This window comes from Camelus dromedarius, chromosome 32, assembly GCF_036321535.1.
Source record: "Camelus dromedarius isolate mCamDro1 chromosome 32, mCamDro1.pat, whole genome shotgun sequence".
Lineage (NCBI taxonomy): Eukaryota > Metazoa > Chordata > Mammalia > Artiodactyla > Camelidae > Camelus > Camelus dromedarius.
This window is the reverse complement of record NC_087467.1, coordinates 5886797-5913699: the sequence shown is the minus strand read 5'-3', so window position 1 is coordinate 5913699 and position 26903 is coordinate 5886797. Positions and strand designations below refer to the sequence as shown.

Sequence of the window (26903 nt, the reverse complement as noted above, 5' to 3'; positions counted from 1 at the left end):
AATATTTAAGATAAGTCCTAAAATATAAGATAGAATTTTGAAAGTCTATGGAGTATGTGTGTGTGTGTGTGTTTGTGTTTGTGTGTGTGTGTTTCTGGTGGGAGAAGGCATGGAGGCAGTCTGAGTAAAGGAAGGAAATCACACAACGTGTGTGGGGCACAGCAGTAAGTATGCTTTAGTTTGACCAGAAGAGTCAGGGGAAATGAAACCAAAGATTAAACTAATAAATTAGGTTAGATTATGAAAGGGTTTAAATACCAGGTGAAACATTTTTGGACCTTTGTGATTGGAATAATAAAAAAGTAAGGAAAAAGAACTGATTTTGTGGTGAAGATGATTAATTTGATTTCGATGACCACTGGAATAAGAACCCAAGAATTTCAGGTTTTAGCCTTTCCAGTAATTAGCCATGTGGCTTTAAAGATGCTCTGCGCCCCTATCTCCTTGCTTGTAAATGAGAGTTAAACTGGATTTTTACTAAGAGTTTCTTCCATCTCTAACAGGTCATGATTATTAAACAGGTTGAATTTCCAGGAAAAGCCATCTAGTGTATTAGTAGAAATTTGGATCTAAATTTCCTAAGAGAAATTGAAGTTAGAGATTTAGATTTGGCACTCATCTGCACTGGTGTTGCATCTGTGAAACTGGATATTAATTTCTGAGAAAAAGTTTAGAGAAATGTGAACAGAACCTTAGAAAATGCAGGAATTTGAAAGAAGAAAAAGTGACTGAAAAGTTGACAAAGAAGCAGGTGGTGCAGTGTCATGAAAATAAAGGATACAAGGCAGAAATAGTACTTTGGAAAGAACTATGGTTGAGGGAGTATAATTTTAAGGATAGAAGTGACAGACATTTTTATAATCTTGGAGAAGTGGCAGGCGAAGGAAGATATTGCAGAAGTTGAGTAATTATTGGAGCGTAGTCTTAGAAGAGGTTGGGGATCAATTCAAATCACTTGCTGATTTCTTAGTTATTTGTGCTGGCTTCTCTTTCTCTGCCTGCCCCTGGACCATTACCTTCTTCTTCTTTCTACACATTCTCCCTGCATGACCTTATTTAGGCCCTCGACTGTAAATATCATCCGTATGCTGATGATTCCGAGATTTATCTCTGCAGGCCTGACCTTTCCTCCAGTCATTAAACCCACAGGTCTTGTCCACACAAGACTTCACTGGACTGTCTAACAGACATCTCACAGATCACAAAGCTAAAACAGAGATCTTGTTTTCTTTTTCCACCACCCGCCACTCCACATTCACCCCATCTCAGTCTTCTCCATCTCAATAATTAATACTAGCGACTCAAGTCAAAAAGAAGTTCTTGATTTCTCCCCTTCCTTCCTTCTCCCCTCCCAAACAATCCATAAGTACATTCTTTTGCTCCTCTTCTGCCTCCAGAATGGATGCACTCCTGACACCAGTCCAAACCCAGACTTCTGCAGAGGGTTCCTAAGTGGTCTGCTTTATTTCTGTCCTTACCCCCAACCCCTACAATCCGTTTTCCACAGCAACTGAAAAAAAATCATTCAAAAATAGCAGTCTACTTTCTTGTCTTAAACTCTTTAAAGACCTCAATGCAAGGAGAACAAAATCTAAACTCCTTGGCTGTCTCAGAGTGTTCTGTGTGATCTGGCTTCTGCTTACCTCATCTCGTACCACTCTCTGTCTTAAACATCTAGTGATCCCTACCCCCATTTTACTTAAAATTCGAACGTCTTACCACGGCCTGTAGGGCCCTTTTTGTTTTACTGCCATGACTCTGCACTTTCATCCTTGCATCCTGTGTTCCTGCTACATTGGCCTTGATCTTCTTTCGGTTTCTAGAACACACTGCCTTTAACTCTTAATCCCGTTCTTCCTAGTATTAACTTCTTTTGACGAGAGCCTTACGTATCATCTTCTGCGAGGATGCTTTCCTGACCCTCCTGTGTAAAAATCACGTGTCTCCCACTGCTCCCTGTTCCAGTGCGCTGACGTTTCATACACCAACTCCCAGCCTTAAGCTTCATGAGGGCATCGATCATGTTACATATGATACAACTTCTATGTGTCATGAAGATTGTATCTTCAGCATATAGTAGAGGCTCATGAAATATTTGTGGAACGGATTTTTTAAAATCTTGATCTTCTAAGTAAAGTATGAAGGGAGATCATCCACTGAGAACGGTGACAGAATCTGGTAGGAGGATGGAGAGACTTGGAATAGCCCCAAGGGAAGGTGTAGGAAGTCATCAAAAGATGATGAATGAGAAGTCTTGCATCTATAATATATGCAATATAGAAATTCCCTCAGATCGATAAGGTAAGCTGCCCCAAATAGTCAACTCAGAAGAGTAAACCCAAACAGCCAATACAGACGTAAAGTCTTCTCACACCTAATCCTGGGAAAATGGAAATTAAAAACAATGAAAAGATAACATTTTAAAATCAATTTCAATTGATTTTAAACCAATAAATTGGCAAAAGTGAAAAGTTTAATAATGTCCAGTGTTAACAAGGCTGTGGCAAAACAGGTCCTTGAATACACTGCTGGGAGGAGTGCAAATTGCTGGAGCCTCTTTTGGGGTCAATTTGGCATATCATTTTATAATTGTTTTTAGTTATCAGTGAGAAGTGGCGTAGCAACTCTCCTGTCATCTTCCCCTACCTTCTAACTTCTCATCCTTGTTCTTTGTAACTCATAGATAACCTTTTGGCCTGAAGAATTGCTCAGGCAAAAAGAGAACATTTCTCCAATTTTGCTTTTCAAAGTTAACAACATGACTGACTAACGGGGGTGGGGATCACTGCTGTCTATCTGAGACACACTAGACATCATCAGGAAAGTTGTAAAGTAGGCTCAGAGACATCACAGTGGGAAATATCACTAAAGTAAAACGAGAAAAATGTTTGCTATCAGTTGAATGTTATGTAGCTTTGATAATAGAAAAATTTTCAGAGATTAGATGGGGATCTTCCTATCCTCTCAATTTTTTTGAGCTGTGATATAAAAATCTGTTTCCTTTTCAGTACTTTCTTCTAGACCTATATTTTAATCTTTTTAAAACCTATATCTTTTTGATAAATGTAAAAATCATCTCTTGAAAATAACAAATGACCCAACAATTCCACTCCAGGTAACATACATCCACATAAAGATTTCTCTGTGACTGCTCACAGCTGCATGATTCAGAATAGCCAAAAACTAAAAAACAAGTCAAGTGTCCAGCAACTGGTGAATAGATAAACAAATGTCATATAGCCATACAATGGAATATTTGGAGGTAAAAAGGAACAAGGTTCTAATACATTCTCCAACATGAATTAACCTTGAAAATACACTAACTGAAAGAAGTTCTTCACGAAACCATGGATTATGTCTTTCCATTTATATGGAATGTCCAGAAAAGGCAAGTCTATAGATAAAGAATATAAATCAGTGATTGCCTAGTGCAGGAGGTGGGAATGGGGAGCAACTGCAAATAAGCATGAGGTTTTTCTGGGGGGATATTGGAACTGTTACAAAATTAGATTGCAGTGATGGTTGTACTTACTAGTGCAGTTACTAAACTTACTACGAGTCAATTTAAATGGGTGAATTTTATGGTGTATATAAATTTATGTCACTAAAACTTTAAAAATTTTTCAGTATTCAAAATGAATGTAACTAAGAGCAAAAGAAATGGTACAGAAAGCTTCGCTCACTTTCAGAGTGCACCAGCCTTTCTCTCTTCCTCCTCAAGATTTTTCTGCCCACACACTCCTTCCTCTAGTTGGGAATTGCTTTTTAAAACTTAATTCTCCAAGATGACATCTCATTCTGTATTCCTAACAGATACAATGATAAATCAAGTAGGAGCAAATACTGTTCAAATCCTATTTATGAGACCTATGTCCTAGAGTAATAATTTGATTTTTAAAAGCTGTACATAACCAACCATTTTAAAAAGATAAATTGGTGGTAAATATATAATTTATTACATGAAATTTTCCATTTTCTTAATTTTAAGCATTAAGAGAGATGGAAGCACATCCCCAGTCTGGTACCTGTTCTGTCCAAGGCATGTCCCTGCCAAGGCATGACCTTACATAGCCTTTAAGAGCAAAGCTTCCTTCTTAACTTCCATACCAGGGCACCTCCTTTCTCTACCTCTCTGCCCCACTGAGAACAATAGCTGATAGACTGGAACGTAAGGCTACTCAGAGTTCTCCCACACTATTGTCTACACGTGCTTTGTTACTCGGCAGGTTGATGGCACTCAAATAGGAAGAGAAAGACTTCTGCCCCTTGTGTATAGTGTAGCGCATCCTTAGAATTAGCTTCTTCATGCGCGGTATCTACATGTCTTTGGCTCTGGATAATTTTTTCATCACATCTGTCATCTTAGTAGGTAACAAATTTGTGGCACAAAGATTTTCTAGCATGGCAGTTCACAGATGTTCAGGGTGTTGGATTATTTGGCTGCATAGCACTTCGCCAGGGCCTCGTGTATATGTGCATGAGTGTGGAGGATAGAGAGCACCCTTATAGAAGTTAGGGAAAGTTAACTGAAGAACATTGCTGCTACCACTGGTTAAATACAAAGAGTTGGGTAATAAATCATATAAACATTTATGCTTTATCTGCTGCACACAAATGAATAAAATGGTGGTGGTTTTCACCCTTTACTCTAATGTACTTACACAGATCTTCATGAAAGTAACTCCCCCCCATCCAACAATATTAGTGGGATGGGGAATTGGAAGTTTCATTGCCTCAGGAGTCAACTTACTTTGATAACCCCATTCCCAGATTTATTTGGAATTAGGCCAGTTTGATTTCTTTTTAGACAGTCACTGCCTATCCTGTTCCAATCTGAAACATGAGTTCTTATCACAACATGAAACAGAGGTGGCATCTCGTATAGTGAACACTGTTTCCCAGGAGATAAAGAAAAACAGTAGTGTTGGAGATGTCAGCTGGTTTAAAAGTGTCATTTAATTTTTAGCATTTTTTTCGTAAGCCCTAGTAAAGAGAGATTAATCTGAAGCCTCCAACTGCAGATTTAATTATCATATCAAATATTGGTAGAATCCAAAGGACTGTTTCTGGCTATTATGACCTAACTGATAAAAATGTACCGGTCTTGATTCCTTCTTTCTTTCTACAAGTACTTAAGATTTTTCTATGAAAGGGTTCTATAAACATACTACTGTGTTTCATTTATACAACCGGAGTATTTGCATATAAGATATTTTGCAGTGGGAAGAGGGAGTTAAGAGCTAAAACAAAATGGATGGAAGCCAAAAGCATTTTACCAAAAACATCACACTGGCGTATAAGACTTTTATATGCTTGTAAAAGAGTGGAGGCAGCAAGATTAAGACTAGTGATAATTAGGTCAATTTATTTATTCTTGTTTTCGGAAGTCCCAAGAGTTCTCCCTGAAAGGATATAAAGTTTTTAGATGCCATTAAAGTTTTTTATTTTTAATTAACAATAGCTTCAATTGGCTTTTCTAACTGCCTAGGTATAATTTAAAAATTGATGTTTGGATTCAGGACAATTGAATACACACAGGACAAGCACATATAAAAACAAAAGTTTAAAACCACAAGTGCATTCTTTTATTTGTTGAAGTGTGTGTGTAGGAACTTCCTGGGTAGATAGGGTAACTGGGGTGTTATTTGAAGGCAAGATGGAAAAAAAATAATGACTGTGTTTCTGAGCATACATTTTGATCATAAATGGTCTGAGGATATGGTTGTGGTCTTGATTACTCGGTGGTGGCTTGCTGTTGGTGGATGTCTGTCTCAGAAGAACCAGCTATTACATATGAAACAGTGCTAATTTTTGATAATCCTACAGAGAAAATTTTATACTAAACTCAACTCATTTGTTTTGCACATTGCTCCTGTGGTGAAGAGGATTGATTTCTGTGTTGCTTCTGCTATTTGGCATCTTCTCCTTTGGTAAATAGTGTGTGCAAGCCTGAATCTTTTGACCTTGAATCTGAGCCCTTGGCTATTTGATGGAAAGAGAGTCTCTCTCTGCTGTATCACGTGGCGTGGTGAAGCATCGTATTAGTCAGGGTCAACCAGAGAAACAGAACCAGTAGGAGATATATATTGTGAGATGTTTTACAAGGAATTGGCTAAGACAAATCTGAAGTTCATAAGGCAGGCTGTCAGGAAGGGCAGGCTGGAAATCTCAGGTAAGGGCTGAACTGCTGTCCACAGCGGGGATTTTTTTTTTTTTTCCTTTCTTTTTCGGGGAAGCTTTGATCCTGCTTTGAAGACTTCTCAAGATATTGATTCAGGCCCATCCAGATTACCTAAGATGTTAAGGATTTTAATCACATCTACAAAATACCTTCACAGTACAACCTGTATATCTTAGAAAAGGGGAAAACCATACTTTACAGTGGAGAAATATGGTGAACACTACCTTAATCAAATTATCAAAGCTGATATCACCAGTGAATAGTCTTGTTGATATCATGTAACCCCTGATATGTTGTCATCAGGAGGGAACTTCACTTCTGAAGTTTTCTTCCCAAACTCTTAACATCATACTCATCATGGGGGGAAAAAAACAGACAAATCCAAATTGAGGAACATTGTACAAAATACCTGACCATTTCTACTCAAAACCGATCAGGTAAAGTCATGAAAGACTGATCACCTGTCACAGGCAAAAGGAAACTAAGGAGACATGATGAGTAAATGCCATGTGGGATATCCTGGAACAACAAAGGCGCCTCATTAGAAAGTCTGATGAGTTTCTAGCGAAAAAAAAAGAAAAAGCTACTATAAAAGGAATCTGAAAGTGTGAGATTCTGAGCAAGCACATAGATTTTAGAAATTTCTAGCTTTCTTAAGAGGGGAAAAGCACTGTCATGTAGGTGGCAAGTAGGAAAATATGACAATATAAAAGAGGAAAAACAAACTCTGTTCTACCATACTTATACAATAGAAATTGTGCTTTTTAAAAAAGTTAAATTGTATGTTTTAGAATTGGAAGGCAGCAATATGTTTATATTCCTTTTTTTTTAACATGAAGTGGATAGCTGGTATGTCTCATCTTGGCTTTCCCATGGGGATTTTTAAAATTTATTCTTTTTTAATTGAATCATAGTTGATATACAATATTGTATAAGTTACGGGTATACAATATAGTGATTCACAATTTTTAAAGGTTATGCTCCATTTACAGTTATTATAAAATATTTGCTGCATTCCCTATGTTGCACAATATATCCATGTAGCTTATTTTATACATAGTAGTTTGTACCTCTTAATCCCTTACCCCTATTTTGCCTCTCTCCCTCTCCCCACTGGTAACCACTAATTTGTTCTCTATATCTGTGAGTCTGTTCCTTTTTTGTTATATTCACTAGTTTGTTGTATTTTTAAATTCCACATACAAATGATATCATACAGTATTTGTCTTTCTCTGTATGACTTACTTCGTTTAGCCTAATACCCTCAAAGTCCATCCAAGTTGTTGCAAATGGCAAATTTCATTCTTTTTTATGGCTGAGTAGTATTCCATTATATATATACAGAAACTGGTGGCCTCCGGGCTGAATCAAGCCTGCAGACAGTGTTTGGTTAGCACACTGTTTTTTAAACATTTAAAATTTGAATGCATTTGTATGTTATAACATGAGGCTAAAACAGCATCCCCAAATAGCAATGTTTTAGGAACAGGTAAAGGAAGAGGAGCCTGCAACAGAGACTGAGACTAGCAGTGAGAGAGACTGGTGGAAATCCAAGAGAAAATGATGTGGTAAAAGTCAAGGGAAGAAAGTGTTTCAAGAAGAGATTGATGACCTTTGAATCCTACTGAAAGAGCAAGTGTGGTTAAGCCACTGGACTGAGCCCCAGAGATGGTGGGGCTGGAAGATGTTGGGCTTTGGATTGAGTGAAAGGTGAGGAAGTGGTAATGAAAGGGACTCAGCCATGAAGGGAAAAAGAGGCAAGGAGCTTGGCTGCAAGCGAATGTGCAGAGACAAAGGAGGGTTTTGTTAAGCCAGGTAAGAAACAGAGACATTCCAGTGTAGGTGGTTAGGAGGTGGTAAAGATGAAGAGTCTGAAAGTCCAGGAGAGAAGGGTTATCAGTGGAATGCGATCTCAGCAGTACAGGAACTGGAATCTGAATCACAGGTGAGAGAATTACCTTTAGTCAAGAGAAGGGAGACTTTACCCATTCTAACAGGAGGGAATGTGGATAGAACAGTATTTTTAAATTTGTAGGTTAGTTAGCAGGTAGCTGAAGGTGTTCCCATGTGATATTCTCAGTTTTCCCTGTGAAGTAGGAGGTGAGATGATCTGCTTGAGTCTGTAGGGGAAGGGAGGAAGATACAGGGCTAACTGAGGGTAAGATTGAAGGTTTAAGAGTGGAGAGCTTGAGAGAAAAAGAGAGCCGACCCAGAAAACACAGGAAAAATGTCTGGTGGCGCTGCATGGCCAGCTGGTTTTAGAAATACTTGTTTTTACTGCCTTTTGAAAGGCAGATCTCCGGACACTGGGTACTGACATATGTCAGTGTGGGAGTGGACCGTCACAAGACAATGTAGTGTGGTGAAGTAACAGCTCAAGCTCTGCAGGGAGGCCTGGGATTCAGTCTCAGCTCTGCCACTTAAAAGTTGTGTGAACGTGGGTAAATTATCTAATCTTGCTAAGCCTCTGTTTCCCCAACCTTTCTTAAGAAAACTTCATAGGATGGTGGTCAGATTTAAGAGAAAAAGCACTCTGACTTATTGTAGTTATACTGCAGAGCAATTGGGTAAAATCAAAGAGGAAGGATCACTGGAAATCTTATTCTGCTCTAAGAAGTCTTGACTACCTATTGTTAGCGTTTCATATCCTGAAAGGAGATGCAGGCAACCAGCAGAGTTGACATATTCAGCCTGCTTTTGACAAATGAAAAATTGATCATAATTAGATGTGTAACCAAAACTTAAGAAAGGCAGAGAAAAAAGAAGCATGATCTTCTGATCTGAGATTCAAAAGGATGAGTCAAAAGAGCTGGGAAACTATCAAAATTGTAATTCTGACCATGCAAACATAAATTAGTTGAGGAACGAAGAGACGATTCTTTAGATTATGGGCGTAAAAATAAAAAGATATGTCTAAGGGTAGGTTTAAAAAGGATTTCAAAGATCAGTAAGAATACTGTCAAATATACTAAAGCCCAAAATAGGTTTAGGGTTTTAAAACATGTCATGGATGACTGAAATAGTTGATTTGATTTTGTTCAAAGGATTAAGGGCAAACCAAGGATAGGCTTATTATTTAGGGCCTATGATGTGTTAACACGTGGCAGAGAGAATGAAACATTATCCAATTATTTTTCTTCTCAGGATGAATGATCTTTGATCTAGAAAGAGTAGAACTGTTGGTACATGAAAACTGAAGCAAAAGATAGAGAAGTTTATTTTATATATATATATATATATATATATATACACACACACATAAACATGTATATGTGTACATGTACATATATACATACATACTTGTATAGGGATATATAAATTCAACTTCTCCAGCTCAGTTTATATACATTTCAGGGCAGTAAAAATTCCTAAAGATAAGGCCGCTGAACATGGGCCTCTGTGGAAAACCATGGAGGTGCCAGGAGGCTAACAATGGGTACACTTCATACAAAAATATTTTTTAAAGCAACAGATTCTGCATATTATATGCCAGTGAACTGGACATTAATTCTGGACATGATTCTTAATTCTAAGATGATTTATGATCTAAGAAATCAGATCGAATACATGGTTACCACTCTCTCCTACAGAATACCGCTAAGGTGATGAAGAAAAGGTGCTTGGAAAACACAGACCTACACCTTTCTTCGTACCCATCTCGAATAGATTTGTGCCCTGCTGCTCAAATCAAAAACTGCATAAACCACTTGGACTTATTTCAACTCCTCCCTCGCCCTCCGTGTCTAGTTCATTAGTAAGTCCTGTTAACCCTACTTCCGAAAGGATTCACTTCCTGCCATCTTTCCTCCATTCCCATTTTCTACTCTAGTCTATTTCCACCGCCACCATTTCCACTCAGATTATGGCAGTTGCCTGCTCACTGATATTCCTGTTTCTACTTGTAACTCCTTCAGCCTTTCAGTCTTAAAATGTATGTCAGAATCACATCAATCCTCTGCTTAAAACTCTCTAATGGCTTCCAATCAAACTTGAAATATGAATCCAGACTCTACAAGGCCCTACAGTGGTGAAGGCCCTCCGTGATGTGGTCCTCGCCCACCTCTCTGACTTCACTGTGCATGGCTGTCACTCTGCTCAGGACACTCCAGCCACCGTGGCTTTTCAGTTCCTCAAATAAGGAATAGCTAAGCTGATTTTCACTCCTGTCCCTTTGTACTTGCAGTTTTTTTCTGCCTGGAATGGTTTATCCCTAGCTTCGTACATGATTGGCTTCTTACTCATCAAGCAAAAAGCAGTCAACTGTCACTTCTCATTCTTCATATTGGCAAAAATTAAAGAGTGCTAACACCCATGCATGTAGGGCTGCAGGGAAAATGACAAAATGCGTATCTGGTGAAAATGTAGATGATTTTATAGAGCAAGCTAACTCTACAGTTGAAATTGAAAATATAGAACTGAGTGAAGGTGAAAGTACACCACATAAAAACGTGTGGGATGCAGCTGAAACAGTATTAAGAGGGAATCTTATAGATAGATGCTATTTGGTCCTTTCGTGGAGCTATGGAAACTGAAATCCACGTTACAGAAGAAATAATAGAAGAAACCAAGGACATTTAATCCTCAACCTATTAAGTCACAATTTCCGTGGATGGCGCCCAGGAATCTGTATTTTGAGAAAGCACCCAGGAAATTCTGATGTCTAATTTGGGAACCAACTAGACAAAATCCTTTCTATGGGCAAGTTGTACTTCTTGTGTGAATTACTTTATAATTCTTACATGTCCTGCTATAATGCAACTAATGTTCGGTAAACATTTTATTATAACTCTATTGTCGTTGTCCTCAGCAAATAATTCTTAGGGGTTTTTATGGCCACTGGAGATTCAGTCATCTCAACATTGCCTTTGCTCTCCAGAGCAGGTCTGTGCCAAAGGTGGCTGAGGAGAGTCACCTGAAGTCAGCCCTTTGAACCATGGTTCCTCATGCCTTGATTTGGTGCTTGCAGAGGCTTTGAGCAATGTAAAAGGAGCTTGCATCTCTAAATGAATGAACTTGATAGACATAATAAGCTGTCATGATTTGTTTTTCATGGCCAAGTGGTTATTATATATTCATACTTAGCAACTCCCTGCTCCTACCTCTCACATCTCTCTAACAAGCAATTCAGCGTGACACCTAGCAGTGAGGTTTTTGATGAAACACGCGGCACAGAAGCCATTTTGCAAAACCACGCAAGTCAACACAGACCGATTTTAAATGTTAGCAGAATTTTAAAACTATGGTTCATTTGGTAACTATACAGTAAAGCTGAGAGCAACAAACGCTATATGAGAAAAACATGCAAAGGACTGTCTTTGTGTAAATTATATGTAACTATTAGCATTAAGGTACAGGATTGATTTCCTTTAAAGCAGTCGCACTGGGGTAATTAAAGGCTTTCATTTTATCCTTATACTCTGCGGCTTTTCATACTGTTGGAGGGTTCTGGGTCAAATGGGTGCCAGGGCATGGCCCATAGAAACCATAATAAAACTGCAATTTTATAGCTCAGAGCTGGCTGCTCTAATTATGGGCCCTTTTAAGTGTTTTCTTTAAATCCCTCTAAGATGCTATTTTTTCCTTTTTGCTCAGCTTTCTATTTATTACATTCTCATTTACTTCAGTGGGTGATGGTTCTATGAATAGGACCTACTGGCCGGAAAAAAAAAAAAGGATTTCAAAATTGCTATTCATTTACCCAAAGCTTCCTGCTATCAACGGCTGTGAGCCAGTTCTAAGACCCCTGTGGTGGAGAATGGTGTGTATATACTTATGGTCATATTGAGTGTATGAAAACATTAAAGATCGTGTAGCATGCTGATGTGCCCAGGATTTTTATAGAAAGTTTATTGATCCTAAGTCTCACATTATGAGTTTGGTTGTCCCTCCATATAATAATCAAAGCACTAGAGGGAAACTCTTTGTTCTGTTTGATCCAAGGAGACGTGAAAGCCTGTTGATGGCCTGTTGCTAATTGATAGTACTCAGCAGTGAGACCCCAAACACACGTGATGCTGTAAATGCCAGAAAATGGGTGATTTTTGTGATGATTGTTGATCGGGCAAGGTTAATGTGAGTTTTCTTAAATGGGCAGAAGGGAAGGGCAAATTGGAATTGGAACTCCTGAGGAATTCTCAAGGTGTTTATTTGAAAGTGAGTTTACTTGCCTTCGACAAACGGAGAATAAGCATTCCTTTTAATGTAAACGATACAGCATGATCTCGGAAACTATAGGTAGTATTTTTGAGGTTTGTCATGAAGCTTTTGTTGAGAATGCCGGAACGGGGCTCCTTTTTATACATACCATTATCCGTTGTAAGAGTCAAAAGACTCCCTGCTTTACCCTCTGGCTGAAATTTAGGCGCTTCCTTTAGTTACTTGAACCTTTGTAGCAACTTTATTTACAGTAGCCAACACCCGGAAACCACACAATGGTCCTTCAGCGGGTGAATGGATGAGTAAACTGTGGCAAGTCCACACAAAAGGATACTACTCAGAGATAAAAAGGAATGAAATACTGATATACACAACAGCTTAGATGAATCTCAGAGACTTTGTGCTGAATGAAAGAAGCCAATTGCAAAAAAAAAAAAAAAAGGAAAAAATAAAGCTGATTCCTGTTTGATTTTATTTACCTGGCATCCTGGAGAAGACAAAACTATAGGAGATGGAGAGCTTATCAGTGGTTGCCAGAGTTAGGTTAGGGTTAGGAAGAAGGTGTAGGAATAGCAGAGGGAGTTTTTTAGGCTGATGCAATGATTTTGTATCTGCCTTGTGGTGATGGTTTAAAAAATTGACGCATGTGTTAAGACTCATGGAACTATGTATCTTACCCCACAAAGTCAATTGTACTATATACTAACTTTTTAAATTAAAAGCTTCTGCATGAAAATTTTTTCCTGCCATTGATTCTCTGGAATCTTCCATATTGATGCCACCTTCCATTTCCTGAGGATGTTGGTAATTATTTCCATGGACTCGTCATTTATCATATTACACAGAACAGCAGATCTCAAATACTCTGACCTCAGGACTCCTTTACACTCGTAAATTTTATGGAGTTCCCCAAAGAGCTTTTATGTACATGATATTTATTTAATGTGGGTTATATCTATTACTGGATTAGAAGTAAAAGCAGAGAAATTGAATGTTTATTCATTTAAAAGTAATAGTAAACCCATTGCATATTATGTACATAATACACTTTTATGAAAATTATCTTTTCCAAAACAAACAAACAAATTGAGCGAACACAGGATCGTTGCTTTACATTTGTGCAAGTCTCTTTAATGTTTGGCTGTTTTCTCACATCTGGTTTTGCATTCAGTATGTCGTGATGTCACATGTCATGTACCCTCACTGTACCCTCATGGGAGAATGAAACTGAAAAAGACAAACAGCATCTTAGTATTTTTGAAAATAATTTTTTTTTCATTCTCAGACTGTGCTTTGAGAACCACTGCTTTAGAAAGAGCAGAAACATGGGCTGGTTCTCCCCCTGTATCCTCGGTAGCACTCTGGCTGTGTGTTGAATCACCATTCGACCTTTGTTTTCTTTAGGAGTATATTCAACCGCAGTCCTTAATTGACTACCATAAGGTTTTTTGACATTTCCAGTAAATGTATAGGTCTTTGGTGCCATGGACTGGATTAGTCTTCATTCTAAAATTTTGTATTATATTCACAGTTCACGTGCAAGATGCTTTTTGGCATACTATAAACATGTCCTCATAATGCTCTTCTCAGCTTATACCAGATTTTTTTAAGTTTCGTAAGTGCATGCTTTGATGAAATTAAAATATGGATTCTAGATCTAGGAATGACTAAACGGTCCCTAATGCAAGGAAGAGGTAGCAGCTAACTAACTCAGAGTTCTGTTGTTTTTATTCCACAAATGCCTTCCAAATTATAATCATTCCTTCAGTAGGTATATGTTGGGCCTCTCCTCTGTGCACACCCACAAAGAAGGCATTTCTGGGGATGCAGAGAAGAGTAAGTAGGGCATGCTGTCTGCCCTTAGGAAACTGATTGTGTAGTGGACAGTCTTCATGTTCTTGTTCATATCTGTGTTTCTCAGTTTGTATTGAACTGACCTTTCATTTCCCAGCTGTCAGTCTTCTTTTATATGCTTTAAAAAAAGTTGAATAGTGCGTGTTCTGCGTATGATTAATCAGCTTAAAGGGCTAATTTCCTTTATTGAAAGTCATAGAGAAATTCTGAAGGCATTTCTAGGATCAGAGCAAGAGAACTCTGAATTAGTGCTTTGGTGATGCATACAGCAGTGTTTTATTTAGCACAGCTTCATCACCATTCTTTCTTAGCTCTCCCTCCTTCTTGGAAGAATTAAAGATGTTATAATTAATGAAATCCCAGCTACATTCCCTTTGATGAGGGAACAAATTAAGATCTAGTGACATCTTCAAGTACAAAGTGTGGCACCTTCACTAAAAATGAGGTCTGCCCTGACTTCTGATTGTATGGTAAGGGTCACATCTCTGTGTGAAGCACTGACCTCTCTCTAGAGTTCGTATTTTAAAGCACCCATCAGGCATTACTGCTTCGTGGTCCCGTAGCATATTTCAAATCCGCGTCTCCCGCATCAGTGCCTCATTCATATTCCCTTCCTATTTTCTCAAGAGTTTCACGGCACTGTTACTTCTCACGCATCTTTGGGCTCTTTTTCTGTATGCTCAAAGATCCTTCTTAAAAATAAAGAACCCTCATCCTTGCCTTGCCATTGATCCACTGCCCTGTCTTTCTTTTCTTCTTTCCAAATCTCTTGATCTGCATCATATCACCTTCCACATCCTCATCTTCCATTTACTCCCCTTCGACTGTATTATTCAACTAAAACCGTGCTCTCCATGGTCACAAGTATCCTTCTGATTCCCAAATCCTTTTACTTCTTTTCAGTCTTCATCTTACTTCTCAACAGCTAGTTAGCACAGCTACTCTTTCTGCTACCTCTCTCCTTCCCTGTTTTCTTTTCTTTCTCTGTACATCTCCCTGCTGGAGGCTCTCCCTGTTAACTTCTGCTTGCCTTCCCCCCGTGGTACTTTGCTGCTTCCTCTGCGTCTGCCTGCTGTTTAGACAGTGACAATTCCATCCTCCTCCCTCTTCTCGATAGATTTCTCTCCGTGGTGAATTCATTCCCATGACTTTAGATCATGTCTCTATGCTGATAAACTCTAAAATCTTTATCTCATGTCTCAGCTCTTCCCTCCTGAGGTCCAAACCTGTCCTTGGGACTGCGTGGTAATGTTCTCTATCCCAAATGACTTGATTCCTCAAATTTAGGGTTTTCAGATCCAATCTACTTATCTCTCCCCCTGCCCCTACCTACTCTTTCTCTGTAATTCTCAGCAATTATACCATCCATTTATTTAGTTAGTCTGTAGTAACTTACTGAGCAACTACTATGTACTAGATGTTGCTCTAAGTCTTTTAAATGTTGCCTCATTTAATAGTAATAGAAATGGTGATAACAGAAGCTAACATGTAGGTAGTGTTTATGTGCTAGGCACTCGTGTGTATCGTATGTATGTTAATTCATTTAATTCTCACAACACTCCTATAGGTTACATACTGTTATTAACCTCATCTTATAAGTGAGGAAATGAGGCTCAGTAACTTTAAGTAACTTGCTTAAGAAGTCACATCTATCAGAGCTTATAAGTGTCTATGGAGTACCCAGTTCTGTCTCACACCAAAACTACTTCACTACACTATTACATTGCCCTAACTACCCCTCAGGGTCAGACTCCTCTCTTTCCTATGCCATGTACATCTAAATTAGATGTTTCCTGCTTATAAATGATCTATTGTCTTCCAGAGACCATTATTCTACCCAGCATACCTAAAGGATTTTGCATCCTTTCGTAAATAAATTTTTTACTATGATGGCCGCATCTTTTGGAGCAAGGGACCATGCCGGTGCCTTTTGCATAGTACATGCTAGTAAATTGTCATTTCTTTTCACTGACTTCTTACTTCATCCCCTTCATGACTCCCCACGCCCTTCTTGCAAGCTTCTGGTTACATCTTTCAGCTCCCGCTAGCACTTTGTTTATACTGCCTTCATAACACCTGACACGTTATGTATTCATTGTAGAGCTAGCTCTCTTCTTGTTTACTGCAAATATTCAAAGGTGTAGTCACTTACTCCTTTGTGTGCTCCCAAAAACAAGCACAGAACTGACACATAGTAGGCCCTCAGATAACATTTATTAGATATATGGAAATAAAATGTGTATTGATGATTTTGGAATGGAAAATATGAAAATATGACAGTATACGGAATATCTCATTTTTGAAAATTGATTAAACTCTTGGTCTCAGAATACTTCGTTCATTGACATGTCCATCTCCAGAGAATGTGAAGATTTAGTTGGGACATTTAGGAAAATTATTTTTATGAGTTCTAAGCAGTAGGGTTATGTGACATCTGGCTTCGTATTCATTGGTAGCCAAGTAAGTGCAGAAACGGTAACCAGAAACTCACAATGCAGGAAGTAGCAGGTGGAATTTAAATACTAGATTATTGGACCTCCTTTTGCTACTTAAATCACTTAGCACACTTAGTGGATCCACAATATTCCATTTATAGACCAAGCAGACCATTTTTGCTAGATTGATTCATTGAGATGAACAGCTAAAACAAGTTAAATCCATCATCACATCTCTGCATAATTTTAAAATGAATTTAGTTGGTGTTAAATGGACATTTGTTTTTATTGTCTCAGAGATGGGACTTTTCCTCCAGTAAAGCAGAATAATGTATCTATATGGTGTTCTAGCTTGAGCAGTACATAAAGATTAGTAAATAAGGCCCCATTAAAAATACTTACATTGTAAGTAACATGAGTCCCAGTAGCGTTTCTAAGGTCCATTAATGCTTATTCTGAGGATCAGAGCTCATTTTACTGAGCCATTTAGTCAAACCGTGTGATTATTTAGAAAGTTAATTCATGCATACTAAAATCTAGCTTAAGTAATTCAGAGGGTAGGAGGTAAAACTCTACGGAGACGATAGTCCTTTTTGTTATTTAATGATCAACCATAATTAACTTGCAAATTTGAAATAATTAGAACAAATTAAAGGTATTTAACTTTGCCTCCCTAAAGAAAAATTCAAATTGCACCAAATGCAGCTTTAAATTATTCAAATCTCAGAGGTCTGGGCTAGATTTTTTTTTTTATAATGCCTTTTCTATGATGAGAATACCAATCTGCTCTTTGTCAGAAGGCATCCTATCAAGTAATTGTTCTTTGTGTTTAATAAATGACAGCTATTCTTTGTGAAAGTATTCCAGTCTCCCAAGACTGCATCAGCATTTCCGTGGCATTTTAATTCAATAAAACAAAAGGTTAATGTTTTTCCACTTTTTAAGGAATGCAAATACAAGTGGTATTCAGTTGGTCCTAAATGACATTTAAATTTTACCATTCAAGCTCAGACAGACTATCGCGACATGAGATTTGGGCGAAATAAAGAAGTTCAAGTTTTGGATGATTAGAATTTTATTGAACTTGAAGAACTAGAAATTTTTTTTTCCTTCTCCATCCTAAATCAAGGCTACGCAAAGTTTCCCATTTCATGTTTCATAATATTAAAATTCGGAGATAGAGTTCAATAAAATCTCAGTAACTTAAGAATGACTTACACGGTGTGGCAGTCCTAAATGCCATGAGTTTAACCTCTTCTGCTGTCTGTCATTATTTTGATCATTTTACCATCACTTTAACAACTCCAAGAGATACTAATAAGAATAGCAGCAAATTATTTCTAACAATGTCATCATATCAATGAACGAAGTCCTGTATAGTCATAGCCCCTCAATGAATTTTGTACACATTTTATCTGGACTATGTGAAATGATAAGAAGCACTGATCATCTGACAATTAGGTTCTGACTTTATGGTGCCCCATACAGAGAATGAGTGATACAAAATATGTGGACAAGTGAATGCTTAGTACCTAGTTCTATGTAGTTTTGGAAATAAAATAATTATTAATTTTGATATTATCTCCATATATCTAAAAGTTGCTTTGGTAACTTTTTTCTACTGGTTTAATGTTATTATTTTTATTTATTTATTGTACAATATCATATTTTTTAAATTGAAGAATGATTGATGTACAATATTAAATGTTACAGGTGTACAGTATAGTGATTCACAAATTTTTCAAGGTTATACTCCATTAATACTTATCATAAAATATTGTCTGTATTCCCCACGTTGTACAATACATCCTCGTGGCTTATTTTATACCTGATAGTTTGTACCTCTTAATCTTCCCCCTCCATCTTGCCCCTCCCCCTTCCCTCTCCCACTGGTAACCACTAGTTCGTTCTCTGTATCTGTGAGTCTGTTTCTTTTCTGTTATATTCACTAGTTTGTTGTATTTTTTTAGATTCCACCTGTAAGTGATATCTTACCCTATTTATCTTTCTCTGTCTGACTTATTTCACTGACCGTAATGCCCTCCACGCCCATCCACGCTGTACACAAGCAACTACCATGTTTGAAATCAACTGTACTTCAATTAAAAAGCAAAAACCAACCAACTCACCAACCCATTTAAAATATGGGCAGAAGAACTGAACAGACGTTTTTCCAAAAAAGGAAATGCAAATGGCCAACAGGAACATGATAAGTTGCTCAACATCACTCAGATCAGAGAAATGCAAATCAGAATTGCAATGAGGCACCGTCTCACACCTGTCACAGTGACCATCATCAAAAAGAACACAAATAACAATTTTTATTAATCCCTAATATTCAATTAACAGTTTATTTTAATTCCAATAACAATTTATTTTAATCCCTAACACTCATTTTTAGGACTTAGAAACATTTTAGTTATGCAAGTCTTGTTTTAGCAGACTTTTTATTTCTCCAGGTATTCTGGATCTTAGTTATACTCTGTAGCTTTATGAGCAGTTTCATGGGTCTGAGTCTCATTTCCCCAACTCCAAATATAAGTTTTGTGAGGATAAAGACCGTTTCTTCTCCAAAATTGTTGTGGCAGGACACAAAATAGACCTTTAGTAAACTATTTAAATTAAACCTCAGTGAAAAAAAAATAAGGAAAAGAAATAAAAACTTTTTACTACCGTGAATTACATTTCAACTCATACTAAATTATATGCCTTTGTGTGATCTATAACCCCTTTTGTGCTCTCTGCAGCTCATTCATGCTTATTCTTTTCAGCTTATTGAAGTCAAAATGTGATGACTGCTTGCTAGGAACATCATCATCCGTCAAAAAGTACCAAGGCTCTACTAACAGCGGAGAGAGTAGAAGGGAGAAGAAGACAGTTGAGTTTCAGTCACATGTGGAAGATGATGCCCTGTGGACGTGTCAAAAGAAAGATGCATTTCAACCCCAAAGAGGTAAGCTTAGTGTCAGTAATAGCAAAATGAGGAGCTGCTGGGGGCAGGTGGTTGCTGGTGGCTTCCAGCCATGAGCTCCAGACGATTTCCTGTTAAATGTTACAAACTGACATGTGCCTGCAAGGCCACAAGTAGCGCACCTCCCAGATCAGTGAATTGCATCAACGCTTCTCTTAGAACACTCATGAGAATCTATCTAATGTGGTGCTCTTTTTGTGTCAAAGCAGCAAACAAAAAGAATTTGTATGGCCTGTAAGTATGGTCACACTTGCAAAATAATGCTCCAAGTGAGTAAAGAGGACAAGAAATTGAACATGAATCTTGTGTAGGAAAGTAAACTGCAACACCTACAATTAATCCTCAGTTAACTGGAAAGATGGCGAGGGTGAAGGAGAAGTCATCGTGACTAAATCAAAAACCTCGTAAGTCTTAAGCCTATATTGCTTAGCAGTCTTTTAAGTGCCAGTAAATCTTCCTATTTTATATATCGTAGATCTTTTAAAAGAAATCAATTATAAATAACTGTGTGAAATGAGTGAATTTCAATGCCGTCAAATTTAATTGCATTTCCCAGTTGTTTCTGGAGTGGCTTTTGGCTTATTCTCTCCTGGAATCATTGAACAATGGACTCTAGAGCAGAATGAATCAAGTCTGAGCTTCACTGGTCAGAGGAGACCAGTGTACAGAAAACAAAGGGCCCCAAAAGATCTCGGGGCCAGCCCCCTTCTGCTGACTTCTCTTTCCTAGGCATCTTTCTTTCCAGCTCACAACCGTTAATCCTGATTTCCTTCTTATGCACTTATTTTTCCAGCAGGCTAGCTAGCACTGCCCACCTCTCGTGTTAATCATCCAGCTTTTCATAATCGCTCTACCACCCTCACGTTTGTGTATTTGAGAACTGGGCAGTGCTTTGTGAGAAGATCTTGCAGGTGTGCTGCTCTCTGCCTTTCCTCAGCAGCAGCCAGCTTTGTCCTGTTTTTTGGCTTTAATCGTGATGACTCTAGAAATCGTTTAGTCCTCTCCCAGATAACTGAGAGATGGTAATTAGTCCAAGCTTCGGATGGGAGACCATCCACTATTTGAAACAAAAGCTAAGGTGCATTTTGCTTGACATAGTGCAAAAGTTCTGCAGACCTCTGTTGTTTTAGGACCACTCAGAGCAACTTTTGCCTTTTGAGACTTTGCTACCAAAAAACAAAAATGAAATGGAGGAGACTTAGTATCCGAGATGGAATCTTCTTTACTTTTTCTATTAGTAGTCCTTCAGAGACGGGAAACTCTTACTTTTGACTCCCTCTATTCTTAGTCATTGCATTTTTAGAGATTGGAGAACCAACGAAAGTTGGTGTGGTGATTACACTGCAAGTCTCAACATAGTCTTCTCTTAACTTGACAACAAATTGTTGTCCTGTGTCAGCACTAAAATAAAATAGCAAAATGAGGAAAATATAGTGTAATAGCAAAGGGACAAATAACTTGTGTTATTGGTTAAGCCTGCAGCAACATTAGAAAGCTGCCATTGAAAAGGGAATCACCAGGCCAGCCCCGGCCCTGCTGGAGGTTAATCTCTCCCCTGCCCAGCTCCAGAAGCCAGGAGTCTAGAAAGGGCTTGTGTCCGAAAAAGAAAATCAATTTCTAATTTGAAACAAAATCATTTTTGACTAACAGTGGTTCAGAACCCATTACTTTTTGCTGTATAGTCTGCTGACTTTTCAGCACTTTCTGTTGTGCACAATGAATCCTAATAGTCGTTTTATAATGTTGCTGTACCAATCAGTTTAACCAAGAGAAAGCTGTTACAATTCTGCAAAGTTTTCACTCATGGTTTTATTTTTTCATCAGTTTTTTTTCTTTTCCCTTCCCCGACTCTTTTTTGAAAGGCAGGGGGAGGGGAGGCGTGTTGTAGTGTTGTACTGAAAAAAAAAAGAAAAATTTTCATCTTTTTTAAGAGTTTTGTTTCAAGGTATTCACAGGAATTATTAACTTTTTTTTTCTATTCATAAGAAATGCTGTCTTGTAGTTTTCTCTTCTTTTATTCTCATATGGAGCCTTTAGCAAAGGCTCCCTGATCATTGAGGGAGCTAAAGCTGCCCCTTGGAGCCATCCTGCCCATTACAGACCTAGCGTGCACAGCTTACGGTACAGGGCAAGGTGATTGCATTGGCACTTGCTGTGGGAGACAGACTTTCCAAAGTGTGCTGCAGCCGCATTGGACACCCTGTTTAGCATAAGGCCAATGACCTGACACTAATTGCCTAAGTTACACCGCTTGATTTAGCATCTCCTTAATTGCTTTCCCCTCTTTAGTGTGTCTGCATTTTTAAATATATTATTCTTCTGTTTTATATCCTTTGTTACTTTTGTTGTCCTTTAATCATTAAGCACTATACAGGACATGTACTGCAGGACCATTAATCTTTATTATCAGTCTCACTCCTTTACCTCACCTAGCCTCCTCACACTGTTCTGTCAACTTTATTAATACTAAACATAAAAAAAAAAGAAAAAGACCTGATTCTTCTCTCAAGAAATAACCTTGTGATTGCAAAAATATCAGTACAATATTATCAGAATTATGCTTAAAATATACATTGTTTTTCAATCATTGATACTTGGAATGAGCTACCTTAGTTGCTTTTATTTGAGCTCTGTGGAACATAAAGACCTTACTTAGGAAAATCTAAACTTGAGTCAAGAACCGTTAAGCCAAAGGCATAAATCTGGAAACACCCAATCTTCTGTCCTGTTTTCTCCTCCCTACATAGCAAGTGTTTTTATTCTCTCCTAGCTTGCCTGGAATCTCCCCTTCCTGAACAATCACCGATTCTCTTATATAAGAGCCCTCAAAGCTGGGGAATTTTTTTTCCCTTTTATGCTGATGGGCTAGCAGTCTGTGAGGCCACTGAACGCACACGTTCCAGAACTGAAACGTTAGACCTCGGGGCTCGGCACTGCCTGTTCATTCTGAAGTCAGGCTGCAAAGCCACTCCAAAGCCAATACTGCGTGAGAGCTGCCTCCTGTTCGTCCCTCTGTCACTGGTCTCTGACTCCCCTTAACACTCTGAAAGAGTCTGAGAGAGGCTGGACCTGGTGTCATGTGGATTGGCCTGATGGCATTGACCATGCCCTTCATGTTGTCGTTGGGGTTTTTTTGAGGTTGTGTAATACACAGCAGCTGTCACTGGTTGAGACTCCGAGGGAGACTCCCAGACACACTGGAAGATGATTATTGTGGAAGTGAGCAACAATCTCTGAGGCGCCTAATTATTCCTCTAAGTGGCCCTGCGCTTGCAATGATGTGAGTGTTCTTTGTAGCCCAGCGTGGACTAATGTAGACCATGTGATCAAAGACATGAGCAAGTTGAAGTGTCCCAAGTACAGAAACCATTTCCATCTTGCCTCTGAGGACCTTTTATTTATGTTTCTTTTATTATTAGCATCATCATTATGATTATATGTTTAATCGTTAGAAAAGGTACCACAATATATTACTTCTAGTTCCCAGTAGTCTGAGCTAAAAGAGTTATTAAAAGTTGATACCTTTTCCATCAGCACACAGAAGACAAGCATAGTACAGAGCTACGGGTAAACCCTAATGTGTAGGTTAATTTGTCCTGCCCAGCGCACCCAAGAAGGAAATTCAAATGCAAGAGACTAACATTCAGAGTGAAGTCGGTGTGTGTCGAATAGTCATTTAAACCAGAGGCCCTACATTTCCTATCCTCTGCGATAGAAAGAAGGATCTTAAAATACTGTATAACCGATTAGTTATTTTTTATATCTTGCATGTTCTCCCACCAGAACATAAGCACTCCATATGTTCACTGCTGTGTCCCCGTCTCCGAGAACAGGGCTTGACATGTGATGGGTGCTCATAATCTATTTGTTACATGAATTAACGCATTACCATTGACCCTTGAACAAATCAGGTTTGCGCTGCCTGAGTCTACTTACATGCAGGTTTTTTTCAGTAGTAAATTCTGCAGTACTACACAAGCCATCACTGATTGAATCCAAGAGTATGGAGGAACCACCTATACAGAGGGCCATCTATAAGTGATACTCGGATTAACCCCCATGTTGTCCAAGGGTCAGCTGTAGATGTATTGATTTTTCTTTCTGTGTCCTTGCCCCATTTTCCCACAACAAGGATCTAATCAATTAGATGTCTTGACCTCAGTGCCTGTAATGGTTTAATGATTTAAGAAATGTATGCACTGGATGCCTTCAGAGTCCATATGGTGATTGACTACTAATGTCAAAGAGGTGTCAGTAGAGTGGGGTCTTAAAACCAGCACTGTTTGAGAGCCAAGAAAACTGTGGGGGGGTTCATTTTCTTTTATTCTAATTGGGATTTAATTTATATACAGTGAAATTGCACAGGACTTAAGAGCATAGTTTGATAAACCTTGACAATTGTGTATGCCGACATAATTAAGAAATAGCACATTTCCATTATTCATGAAAACTTCCTCATGTTCCTTTCCAGTCGTTCCCCCCGAGGCCTCTCTCCTCGGTCGGCAGATGGCTGCCTTCTCGCTGTGTCCTCACGTGGCCTTTTTGCTGCGAACGTGCATCCTTGGTGTGTCTCCCTTTTCTTATAAGGACAAAGAGTCGTATTGGATTAGGGGCCACTTCTGTGACTTCTTTGAACTTAATTACCTCTTTAAAGTCCCTGCCTGCAAATACAGTCACATCCTGAGGTGTACTGGGGGTGAGGACTTCGACATATGAATTACAGGGCTGGGGGAGGGGGAGAGGCACAGTTCAGTCCATAACAACTACTCTCTTTCCAATCTTTCTATGCCTTTTATTTCTTTTTCTTATTTTGTTGTATTCTCTAGGACTTCTGTTACAATGTAGAACAAAATGGTAAACGTGGACTTCCACACCTTGGTGGCAGTGTCATGGGGAAGGCAGCCGTCTTTCACCATTAAGTACGATTTTAGCTGTAGGTTTTTGTAAAATGCCCTTTATTTGGTTAAGAAGGTTCCCGCCTCATTTACTGGGAACCTTTATCATAATGAGTGTTGAATTTCATCACATCTTTTTTCTTCACCTATTGAGACGATCATGTGTTTTCTTCTTTATTCTGTTAACTTGATGAATTACACTGATGGGACAATGTTGGTACGTAATGTCCTTTTTTTATGTAATGACCTTGTCAGGTTTTGGTATCAGAGTTATGCTAGTGTCATAAATGAGTCAGAAAGATGTCAGCAAAAACGGCAGAGTAGGGACTTCCATGGGCTTGTTCCTCCCCAGAAACTCTGAAAAACCTGGCACAGTCTGCCAGAGCCAGCATTATCAGAACTCTGAAAGATAGTGAATGATGTATAGAAACTAAGCAAATGCTTAACCGGGAAAAAGGCCACTGAAACATGTTGGGAGAACATTATAGAATCTTGGTTTATCGTTGTTCCGCTCCCTTCTGCGCCATGGCAGTCTTGAGAGTGGCAGCTGATTCCAGGTGTGAGTGAGTACCTGGTCCCAGAGGAAGCAGACCTTACTCTCAAGGAGTCCTGTTTGTCTGTTTCAAACTGTCTGTGGATTTCCCAAGGGCTGATACTAGGGGACTGCCTCTGTTTTTCCTACCTGTGAACTTTTTCAGGACAGAGAAGCAGGTACACGTAGGACATCCCTTGAAAATGTTGAAAGCCGAGTGAACACACCACTACCGATTGGGGTAAAAGAGTAGCAGTTGAGACAAATAGTAGATAACCAAAAGCCAACAAAACTAGATAAAACAGACACATTCCTAAAAGCACACAAACTACCAGACTGACTCAAGAAAAACAGAACATCTGAATAGACCTATAACAAGTAAAGAGATTAAATCAGTAATCAAAAAAACTCCCAGCAAAGGCAAGCCCAGGACCAGATGGCTCCACTGGTGAATTCTACCAAATATTAAAGAAGAGTTAATGCAAATCTTTCTCAAATTCTTCCCCAAAAATAGAAGAGGAAGGAACATTTTCCCACTCATTTTAAAAGGCCAGCATGTATCTGATACCAGAGCCAAAGAAAAGAAAGCTACAAACCAAAATCCCTTGTGAATGTAGATTAAAATGTCTTCAACAAAACAACAGCAAGCCGAAAGCAGCAGCACATTAGAGGGATTAGGTATCATGACCAAATAGGATTGAGCCCGGGATTCAACAGTGGTTCAACATGGAAAAATCCATCAGTGCAATATACTATATTAATAGAAAGAAAAAAATATGATCATCTTAACACAGAAAAAGCATTTGACAAAAACAGTAATAAAGCAGCAGTAGAAGGAAATTTCCTCAACGTGATGAAGGGCAGATTTGACAAACCCACAGCCAGCATCCTGTTCAGCTGTGAAAGGCTAACGACTTTTCCTCCAAGATCAGGAGCAAGACAAATATTCCCACTTTGCCACTTCTATTCAACATTTTACTGGAAGTTCTAGACAGAGAAATTAGGCAAGAAAAAGAAATAAAACATATCCAGGTTGCACAGGAAGGAGTTAAACTGTATTAGCAGATGACAGGGCTTCACAGGACAGGCCTGAAATGGCATATATAGTGTCCACTAGTTTCCTCCCTGACCACACAGAATGACAAGGGAGACTGGGGCATATAATCTAGCCGTGGACTCAGGAAGAAGGGACGAGTGCATTTCGGTGGATAATCAGCAGCATCTCTCACAGCAGCATTCTTTGTAGTAACCCCAAATCAGAAGCACTCCAAATGTCCATCAATCGCAGAATGGATAAAAAGTCATAAACGCATGCAATGGACTACTACGTAGCAAAGGAGGCAAACTGCAGCTACATAAATCATCAACACAGATCAATCGTGCAGACACAATACTGAGCACATGAAGTCTCAAAAAGAATATATATATAGTATAGTTCTATTTGTATAATGTTCAAAAGCAGCAAAACTACATCACTTTTTCACGATGCATACATAAATGGTAAAACTATGAAGAACAGAAAGGGGCTAATTATGAGAACAGTGGCTGGCTCTTAGAGGCGAGAAGAGATTGTAATTGGGGGTGAGAATCAGTGATGCTTCCAGGTGGCGATGCTGCCAGGACTTTCTTACTCTAGAAGAGGGTTACATTGATATTTTCTTCATCATTTGTTCTTTAAACTAAACTGAATGTTATAGCTCAGCTATTTTTAAAATGCACAATAAAACAAAGGGCTCAGAAACAGAGTTTTCTCAAACACTGAACTCTAAGAAGTTCTCTTATCATGAGATATTGATTGATGGATGAGCAGAATACACCCAGCTCTATATAAATAGGACATGACCCATTATGTTCAATTCCATCCGTGTATGCAAAAATA

General features: G+C 38.6%; 1 protein-coding gene across 4 annotated transcripts in view; it reads left to right on the top strand.

Moving 5' to 3' along the window:
* KIAA1328 (KIAA1328 ortholog) overlaps positions 1 to 26903 on the top strand; it is a 171373-nt gene that overhangs the window by 102566 nt on the left and 41904 nt on the right. For all 4 annotated transcript variants that reach the window (XM_064481494.1, XM_031438937.2, XM_031438939.2 and 1 more), the window contains one exon: positions 19398 to 19579. In XM_064481494.1, coding sequence (XP_064337564.1) covers positions 19398 to 19579 — 182 coding nt within the window. The remainder of the gene's footprint in view (positions 1 to 19397; positions 19580 to 26903) is intronic.